The following is a 10,768-nucleotide window of genomic DNA, read 5'->3' as shown; positions in this document are numbered from 1 at the left end:
TGAATTCAAAGCATCCATCTCCATATGATACATATTGTTTTAGCTTAGATATATCATTTAAATCTGGACACTCTAATTGTTCCAGGTCACAACAGTCACAGAATCAGTATTCAGCAGTAATATGTGAAAATCAGGTAATCCCCTTGACAAGATGAGAAATAAGAAAAATGGAAATCATATCATTTGATATGTACACTGCATGCAAGCCTAGTGAAAATTCCAGTAATCTTATCTATTGAATGATTTTGAGTTTCTTTTATAGTTTACAGATTACAAGTCAGTGTCATCTAAGAAGAAAATAAGGATCAAAACCATCCCAGACCGAGTATCCTCCTTGGAATTGTGGGGTTTGTGAAACTCCAAGCATCTTCTCATGCGACTGGATCACCAAGAAATACAAGTTAGAAATTAAAGGATTTCTAAGAAATGGTCTGATAAGCTCTCTAAGTTCCACAAATTCCAACACATAAACCTTATGAGTATCTGTTATCTGTGCCGACAAATCGTAATCTTCATGTGGGCACTGTGTGAGTGCATAAAGGCCAAGCAGATTGGCATATATGGATACAAAAGCATCCTTATGGTTCCCAATACCTCCAATCCAGTCTGTTCTCTCCTCAGTGTTGAGAAAGCTCTTGATAAATGATATCAGTTGGCATAAAAATCCAAGTCTCCAACTCTGTATAAACACTTTGATAGTGCTCTTATTGAAGCCTTCATCAACCCCATCCATCCAAGGTTTTGATGTTGAGAGCTGCTGTAAATGTGAGCAACAGATTTGGCATATCAACAGCTTTTCTTCATGGTGGTTATCAATCTCTTTGTCAAATATCCGTCGAACTAGATCTCGACAGGAACTCACAGAAATAGCAGTGCTCAAGACCAATCTTGATAGGTAATTGAAGTATCCTAGCCAGTGGCTGAAGACTGAAGATAGAAACTCAAAGCTTGATTCAATCACTCTGTCCACTTGGGTCGGTACTGCATCATTTTTGAGGCTTCCATTCAATCCTTTGAAATTAATGCACTTTTGGACATTCTTGGCAAGTCTTTGTCTAAGCCCGACATCTTCATCCTCTAACAGCTGGATACATGTGAACCATATATCTAGTATCCTGAAAGCATAGAAATTGATGACTTCCAACATCTTCAACTGGGAAAGTTTCTCCGCCATATCAGAAACATTTGGTTCTTCAGATGGGATATGGCTGTTTGACACAAACGAAGCAATTGATTTGGTTTCTTCGAGCAATCCAGATGCTACAATGGCTTCTGCAGTTGCCTTGCGCATGCTTACAGGTTCAGATGGCGAACTATGACGCTTAACCAGGCTAATGAAAGAATTAATGCTACTGAGGGCTTTGGCCCAACCCATAGCTTGGCCGATTCTGCTGTGATCACTAGTAGTCTCTTTTTCTATCAGATGTTGATTACTGTAAACAGAATTCCTAAGCAACTCCACAAACTGCTTCACGCAAATACCCATGCAGCACAGAATGATTTCTCGGGTCTTTGCACGCATCATGGTGCTGTTCAGGTGAACCAATCTGTCCCACAAGCAAAATGCCGAATCACAATCTGTCCCAATATAATTGAGCTTTTCAACTTGCAAGCCATTGGACATCACAAGTCGCAGAATATTCCAGTTAAAGATAATCCTTAAAACATAATAAACACATTTTGGATTCTCTTCCACAAATAAAACATTCGTCAGCATTGGCTGCAGATTGGGCCTAGCCCACTTGTAAATAATTCCATCACCATCACCAACTTTCATGGATTTCACTAAACGAAGAAGGCCTTTGAGCGTTGCAATCCTAACTTCATAAGTAGAATCAGAGATGCAGGACATTATCCTTTCCTGCAGTTCCAATGGAGAAATATCAACTTCAGACACCCTCAACAAATTTAAGGTGGGTGAAGTAAATCTCTGTAGCTGCATATCCTCCTCAGGAGCCTCAGGAATTCCACCCAACAGGCAACTAAAATAGGATGAAGCTGCTTGCCTGCGGAGCTCAAGTTTAGTTGGATCATGCAGTAACAACCCAAAAGAATTTTCAGCACCCAAGCATTCAGAGGCTAACTCAAGCAAAAAAGTTTGGATTGTAGCTAAATGTTGGCTTGTGTATGTTCTTGCAATGTCAAGCATCAAATCTAGAACCCGTAAATATGAGCTATTTAGGGTAGGACAAGGGCATAAGTTGATGCTGCCAATCCATGAACACTTTGCAAGCTCCTTGATCAGTTCACCAAGAATCTGATCTTTCTTGCCTATGTCGATTAAGTTTCTGCAGTTGTTATCGAGAAGAGAAGATAACTGCAGTAGAAGTCCATGAATCGAGTTGAAGGAAGCAGCACAAGTAGCTCTACTTATATCACTGTTGCTCATATTAGCTGACATTGAGGCACTGGATGTTGCTGTAGTTACATCACCATTGCTCATGTTAGCTGAAAGTGAGGCTCTGGATGTGGAATGTCTTCCATGAGGCAATCCATGGACCACTTCATTAATGACAGTCTGCAGTTTGTCATTGGATACCAGACCAATCAAAGCCCTTGATGCAAGAACACGAACTCTGAGATTACTTTGGGTTGCACATTGCCAGATAAAAGGCATAAGCAGAAAGGGATCCAAAGCATCATCCATTCCGCTGCTGATAAGTGACGGCTTCAGCCTGGATAAAAGAATAAGAACCGGGCACAAGCTTGGGTGAATGGATTTTGCCATGTTTGATTCCATATGCCCAGAGCATGCGTCCCTAAGCATAGCAGTGGCAATCTTCAATTCACTAAACAGGAATGGATGCAGAGCAGGATACCTACATAAGAGAAACTATGGTCAGTTCTTAGTTTAGACATAAATGAAATATCTAGCATGGCCAGAAGTACATGATAAGCAAGTCATGCCCCCATGGGTGATGTCCTCTTCTTGGCCAGGATTCGTTCATAATACCAGCAAATGATAACCATCAAAACATATTTGATAACAAAATAATTGATGTAAGCCAATTAAAATAAAAACATCCCTAACTCGGCTATATCATATTCCAAACCCCTAAGTTTGATTCATAGCTCCGATATCCTATCATTGAGATAATCTCAGTAGCTTTCTATGAATATTTTATATGTTTTTTGGAAATTGATAGGCATACTCTCAATTTACAATGTCGTTGCAAAAATTAAATATGGTTGCATACAATTAAGTCTTAGCACTTGATTGCACGCCATGCACATTCCCTAAATCAAGGAAATAGTGAAATTTTTATCTTTCAATGTGGAGATAAGTCAAGGGTAAACTTGAGAATAACTGAAGGCCTTAGAATTCTTATTTTGAAGCACTCTGTAGTCTAACCTTAGTTACCAACAACACCTTAATGGAGTTGCAACATCAAAAGGGCATCAATAATCAAGTCATTATGCTAATTAGAGAATATATTGTCATTAAAAGGCACGACCAAGTTTTCAAAATGCTTGCAGTAACTCAGTGCAAAAGCAATCTAGACTCTTTGTTTAACAATAAATTATACTAATATTATCAATATATATCGTATTACCAGAATCTAGACCAACCATTTGAGGCACATTATGAAGATTGGAAAAATCATATAAGAGTAACAGTAGAGCTCAAGTTAACATTGAAATTTTAAATGATTAATTAGAAGCTTAAAACACGGTAATGCCTCTGAAAAAAAGCTATTTAGTTCATCGACCTGAAAATAGTACTGTTAAGACTAAACAACTCCCAATGAAACCCTTAACAGAATCCTATTAATACATATTTTTAGCGAAACTTCAAATCACAAAATACAAGTTTGATTGCCATAGCATATGTTACATTATAAGAGTAAGATCATAAGGGGTATTTGATGCCTCAATATAGACTCATCTGATAATTCACTCTTCACTGTTCTTGTTGAATTCACCAGTAGCTCAAATGAATCAAACAAAAAAAAAGGATTACAAGGATATAACAAACAATGGAAGTATTGGATGGTTATGGCTGCAATTTTAGTTTGCAAATGAAGATATGTTCTATAATTTACTTCATAATTGCTATATAAGACATAAAACACCAGTAGCACAATACAGGTTTAAGTTTGAACGGGAGGATCATACATTTATGCCATCGAGAATCTTTAACATATCTTAAAAAAGATATTAAAATTATTGCTGTCAAAATCTTCATGCTGTAATGACTCAAAATAATCATGGAAGCATTACCTGTGAAAGAATTCAAGCCCAGTCAATGCACGTCGTGCTGATTGGCGTTTTTGTACATTCAGGAATCCAATCATACGACGAACCAAGGCAGTGTATGCAAGACAAGCACCATTGCGAACCTCCCAGTAAGGAGATGAAAATGAGCGTATCGAGACAATCATAGCATCAGAACAAAAACCTGATGTATCTGCTGCTAAATTTGTGTCATTAAAAGCAGCTCTTAGTACATTGAATGCATGTACTGTGGGTACAACACCCTTGTCTCGAATCTTAGAGGCCCTTATATTGACATGAGTTTCTGTTTTCATATCTCCCAATGCTGTGTCATTTTGATTTGTAGATAATTCCTTATGCACCACTTCAGTCTTCCAGTCACCGTCTTCAGGGGCATTGCACAATGACTTGTTTGCAACATCTATCAGCCACTGCAATGCCCTTGGAAGAAGTTTCTTTGGTGTTCCTTCTGGCTCTGAAAGAAACAGAGCTATGAAAGCAGCAGGAATTCCTGCACTTCTCCTCAATAAATCATCTACAGTTTGACCCTTTGCAGTAGTCCTTTCCATCAGCTGTTCCATCCATGAGTCTGTTAACTTGCAAAGCCTGCAAAGAAGGAAAAGTTCTCAGTGCATTATATTTGACTAATGTTCAAACCTTGTTTACATGGTACCGTGTAAACAAATTAAATTTCTTTTTCCATTATATTTTAAGTTAATTAGGGACATTTACATAGTACCTTATATAGACTTAACAGAAAAATAAGTAGGATAGCTCCTCATCAGGCTGTAAAAAGGAAAGATATACTTTGCAATCATATATTAGCAGATGATGAGGAAAACATTATTTAGGCAAAATACAACTCAAGTTGATGGTTACACTTTCCATGATGTTCACAACATCGTTTTGTGCACAATGACATAGAAGACACAAGCATACTTTACACCATTTATACAAAATAAAAATAAAGCAGCAAGTGCTACCAAAAATGCAGCAGAACAGAACAGCTCTAATGATTTTATCGAGCCTTCCTTTTTTTCTTCAAATATCAAGCATATATTATTTAGAGAGGAAAAGGTTTTGTGACGTGAACTTGTAAGTTTCTCAAAGCATGAGAATCACACACATGCACACGCGCACAGGCATGCCTGCATGCAGATATGCACAAAGCCACAAACATGCATGCAGACGCATGCATGTACAGACATCCACAACAAGATAAAACAAAAGCAGGTTGTGTGTAAGCAAAAGAGGAATTTTGCTTTTAGTTGTCATCTCATTTTCATTCTATAGTTTAGATTACAAGTTTCATGGGCTAGCAAGACTAAGGTGGTTTTGAGAAAAACCAAAAGGAATATACCTATTACATGTCCATGATAAATGAAAGGAATATTCATTTCAAGCAGATGAAATGAATCGTTATGGAGACAAAAGCCCAATCACCAATAAAAGAACAAAAACTAAGCACACCTTGGTACATTTGAGCAAAGGAGGCGATTGCAGAGAGCAGTGAATCCAGCCCTGGTCTTATCAATTGCACCATTATGCTTCATTTTCAAAAGAACTTGCAAAAAATGGTTCCCTATGGTCTCCAGTTGTACCAAATCGAGAATTCCATCAGACATGTTGATGCTTTCTATGTCATCAGCATTGCTATGAGGATAATCCTGACTAGATGAATCTGAAAGGGTGCAGCTAGGCAGTGGAATTTTTCTAATGATGGTTCCTAGAAGAAGACTGACCTGAAAAAGGAAACAAAAGGCTGTCATTAGTAGTTTACAATAAAAAATGATAAGCTATTGATATCTAAATTGTACAAGCATACTCTTGTGCACAATACACAAACTTTTTTTAACGAAAATGATCAATATAAAACCTAAAAATTAATTTTTTATTCGCTTGTTTTCAATGTCATATTACTTAAAATATACAGAAAAATATTTACTACGTTAGCAAATAAACTTAAACAGAATCTCTGCTGTATTAGCCCATGAAGGAAAAAGGTTATATTCGTGAAATTAGCCAGAATTATCAAAAGGAGAGAAACAATAAGCCTTTGTAGTTAATAGCAGGCACATAGTACAGCAAGATAGATGCAGAGTGAACAACGAGCATTAGTCTTTACCTCCTTCATAGCAAGCCAACAACCAACCATAACAACCTGTTCAGCTGGTCTAACATCATTTTCAGATTTCAAATTGCTATCCACTGGTTCTGACAAGGATTCTGATGGATCCATCTCCAATGGTACTTCTGAAAGAAAAGCAGCATCATCGACCATATCATCCATATCATAGGGCATACACCATGCATCTGCAGAAACTACCCAAAGAGCCAATTTAGTTACTCGCATAATTAGTTCCAGAAGCTTCTCTAGTAGACACCTCATCTCAGAGCAACTTGACAGGACTGCCTCAGAATTCCAATTCAATTCCTCGAAAGTGTAGCGAAGTGTAAGCAAAACTCCATGAACAAAGCTGTTCCTACAAGCTTCTGAAAGATCCTTTTCACCCTCCTCGACAACAACATACAACCATTCTATAAGTGATGATATGTACTCTACAACAGGACTCCTAGTTTTAGGAATATCTCCATTCATCAACTCTGTTTGAGAATTGACACAAACAACATTACCAGAAGCTCCAATTATCCAACCAAGATCGAGTACATACTTCTTAAATATGAGGCGGAAAGTCAAAGCACCAGCATCACTTTCTCTGACACGTGGACTGCAGACCAATCTCTTTGCCCACCTGATCAAATGATTCACTGAGTCATTGGAGGAAATTCCAGGAAGTGGGGTTGGAAAGCATAAGAGAATGCGAAAAGAGTTTTCTCTTAGTCTATCCCAACTATCAATTATAGATCCTACCAATGACAATGTGGAATCTGATGAAGTAATTCCTTCACTATAAGGATAGAGAAGATGAGTTCCTTGAGGTGGTCGTGGAGGCCAGACATCAATCATTATCAAAATAAGCTCCATGGCCATGATTTTCCTCTCATATGGAGCAGAAGGATAACAGGAGTAAAAAAGAAAGCAACTCAACCACTTCATAAATTGGAAAAGGTCCCTCGCTCGATGGACCATTGCATCTTGAGCATAATCATCAGGACTATCTTCTATGCCACCAGAGCATGCAGTTGGCTGCCATAACCCTTGCTTTACTTGTCTCTCTAATGCTGTCCGAACTCTAGAGAAGAACTTCCTGAACAGGCTTGTCCACTTCATCTGAAAAGCTGTTGAGCTACAGCGCATGTTCAATGGCACTGCCTCTTTCATCAGGCTGAGCTCTAAGGAGGATGGCAGACTAGAGGTCTTGGGGTTGAGAAAGAGAGACTCAGCTGCATCTATCCGTAGACTGTCATCAGCATGTGCCAGTGCCAAGATTAACCACTCAACAGGAATTCTAACATTAATTCCTTTTATACATACAAGAGCAATATAATCAGAATTTTTCTGCTGAGTCAAGGAATCATGGTACAAATCAATATCCCCCTCAAGAAGAGCAAGTGAGCGGGACACCTTTAGCAAAGAAACTAGTGCAGCTACACAGTGGTCGATCTTTAGATCCATATTGAATCTGCTCTCTCCTATGCTTGGTCCAACTGAGATAAAAGCAAGCATTGGGAATATGCTGTCTGTGTCAACATCAAGAATGACGGGAAGAGCATAAGTATTTAGGTTAGATCGGAGCTTCGAATTGCCAGATATGAGTCCATGCAATAAAGGAGGCAGGCTGAACTCTCTGAAAGAATCATATCCCTTATCAATGCCATCATGGCTCCAACATTCATCACGCAAGCATTCAAGGAAGCATTTCAAAAACGATGTGGCAGCGCAGCAAACATCATCGTCTATATAGGCATAAGCAGTCTCAAAGAGGAGGTCCGGATTCAGTTCCAGAAGAGTCTTTGCGCCCAAGCGTTTGGTGAGAGAAGCTAAAGGAACATATCTGCCCTTGCAACGGGTCCCCAAGTGAAGAAGGTCCCCTGCAATATTGCAGAGGAGTGACTTATATCTTTCATTACCTTCTACCGAAGGAAGAGATGACCCAATATCCAAGAGGAGATCAAAGATGAGATGCACCTGTTTGACCGTCTGACTCAAAGGATCTTCTAAATTATTCCATATAATTCGCAGTATGCGGCTGATCATGTCTTCAGGAAGGGGTTCATAATCTCCGGAGAAATCAGTAAGTTCCGCTAATATGGAGGTTTTTATCTGCTGCAAACAAATCTGCATCACTGTAAGAGCGTGGAAATTGAAGTGGCTATCAATGGGGTTTTCACAATACTTGCAGAGCCCAGGCAGAATTCCGTTGTATAATACAGTCCACGCCATACAATTAGTCAACTCAGTGAGACGTGTATTGAGCAAATTCCTTGGAATTGCTGTCAGTATCCCTCTCAGCAAACAAATCCTACTCAAAACCGAGAGATTGCTCATTTCTAAATACAGATCACCATCTGGAAGCACCTTCTTCATCCCCAAATCACCAATACCTCTGTTGTCATTGTTAAAACCAAAGAACCCACTGGAAATAAAAGCAGAGAGCTCTCTAGGTTCCATACGGGTTTGAATTGCCGCACAGAAACTCACACCAGCAGCCACCAAGCAGTCTCTCGAAAAAGCTGATGACTTCAGAACACCCAAGATAGTTCTTATAACACTCCCAAAAATACCTGACCCCTCCTCCAAACCCAGAAACCTGGAAGGAAACCGCTGAAGCAAGTAGTACAAACAAGACATAGCCTCTTGGCACTGCTCCATCACGACTGGTGAGGGCCGAGACCCACTTTCAATATCTGAAATCACGCCTTCCAACCCAACAGCTACATCCATCGCCGCCAAACCCGAACATTTCTCCATCGTCTCATTCAAAAATCCTAATTTTGGGTAACTTATCAAAGATAATGCTGCCCGAGACACCAAAAACCTTTTCCTTCCCTTGCTATTCAAATCGCCATATTCCTCACAGAGAGACACAAAACAGCTATCAATCACAGAAAGAAACTTCCAGCTCTTTGCGATGGAGGAGATCAGCGTTCGGTGGAGCGGGAGGGAGTTTTCGAGAAAGAGGATTTCCAGGTAGAGCCTAGTGGCCGTCGACACGATGTCGGTGGGGATTTCAGGGGTGGCAAGCAATTGGGAGAAAGCAGAAGAGAGGTCTTTAACAGCAGGAACTTGGGAGTAGGTGGAGTTCAGGGAGATCAAATGCTTCAATTGGGAGAAGAAATCAACAGAAGAGAAAACATTCGAGGGAACGAGATTGAGGGCTTCGACAAAGGGTTTAGGGAACACGACTGAGCTGTAAGTGTATCGGTGCCGGTGCTGCAAAGCGCGCCATTTTGCAGACATTTTGCCTCCTTTTATCAATCAATCTATTGAAATTTGGTTTTTGGGAGGGGATTGATCTAGAATAAATTTAAAGTAAAAAAATGGAAGAAAAAAAAAGATACAGTGCTTAATGCTAAGGATTCACCTGGATATATTTATGACAGAATCCTACTTCGCTGCTTCGGGAATCTCTATCTCTCTATTCAAATCTCTTCTACTTCCCGCGAGGAGGAAGGAGAGAGCAGACACAGAGAACGCGCAAATAGCTGGGAAGAAAGGGCACCAGTTAGGGTTTTAGAACGATGTGAAATGACCACTCTACCCCGAAATTCGGGTTCGAATCCGATGTATGACTCTCGGTTAACCCGACCCAACTGAATGGATCCTCAAGTTAGATCCAATGAGCTGCTGGATCCGGTTAAACAGGACCGGATTATGAAGCAAGATATTAACATGTCTAACCCAATAATTGCACTTTTATGGGCTTGTAGAAGTTTTCATGATGCCATTGCCCGATATTGGCCCCATGACATGCATGTTATATTTATACTACATACAAAAATATTAGGTTTGAAATTGGAGAAAATCTTCTCTTGATCATGTCTTCTCGTTTTATATTGAAAATACTTTTCTATCCATCTTGAAAAATATAATTTATATCCTACCATTTTTATCACTTGTGTTGACCACTCCAATTGCATCGGACCTTTCATAGAAATCAAAAATATATAAGATTATTTTTCTCTAATGTGACTCTCGAATAGATTCGACTCTTTGATAAATTGAACTCTATCACTATCTTCTCAAACATGTGATGCACATAGCTATTTACTAATAAAAAAAATATTAAAGAATTTTTTTTTTTGGAAACGAGTCATTCTTGTAGGGAAAAGAAAACATCACTTCCATTTTTTCTATTTTAAAAACAAAAAATAAAATTCTACTTTTAGTTTTTTTTCCTAGCTTTTAAAAAATATGAATATGTGTCGTATAATCCATTATCCTTAAAAGTATAAATGTGGCAACAACAGCAACAATGATGGTAATAGTAAGACAAGCAATAAAAGTGTTGGTGATGTTGCTGAGGAGGGTAATGATAATGACAGTTGCAACAACAGCAGTAATGGGAGCAACTATGATGGAAGTAGCGAGGGTACCGGCTATTTTGATAAAAACAAAGATGATGGCATTAGTGTTTTGGTAACAATGACA

The 10,768-nt window shown here is 39.0% G+C and overlaps 1 protein-coding gene across 2 annotated transcripts; it reads right to left on the bottom strand.

The window, feature by feature from the left end:
• Positions 1-208: 208 nt before the first annotated feature.
• LOC103703289 (thyroid adenoma-associated-like protein) lies at positions 209-9,824 on the bottom strand. Of its 2 annotated transcripts, XM_088701573.2 has the most exons (5): positions 9,702-9,816; positions 6,341-9,600; positions 5,686-5,957; positions 4,222-4,821; positions 209-2,819 (listed from the first exon to the last, which is right to left on the bottom strand). In XM_088701573.2, exons 2-5 carry the CDS (start codon positions 9,575-9,577, stop codon positions 284-286), a joined length of 6,645 nt encoding a protein of 2,214 aa, XP_088557699.1. In that variant the 5' UTR covers positions 9,578-9,600; positions 9,702-9,816; the 3' UTR covers positions 209-283. The 2 variants fall into 2 exon arrangements, with proteins under 2 accessions (XP_088557699.1, XP_008784315.3); XM_008786093.6 differs by having other exon boundaries at positions 6,341-9,824.
• Between the last annotated feature and the right edge of the window lie 944 nt (positions 9,825-10,768).

This window comes from Phoenix dactylifera, chromosome 7, assembly GCF_051530095.1.
Source record: "Phoenix dactylifera cultivar Ajwa chromosome 7, Ajwa_hap1_PhDact_Kaust_v1.1, whole genome shotgun sequence".
Classification (NCBI taxonomy): Eukaryota; Viridiplantae; Streptophyta; class Magnoliopsida; order Arecales; family Arecaceae; genus Phoenix; species Phoenix dactylifera.
The sequence above is the reverse complement of the archived record's forward strand: the minus strand, read 5'-3'. Positions and strand labels throughout refer to the sequence as shown.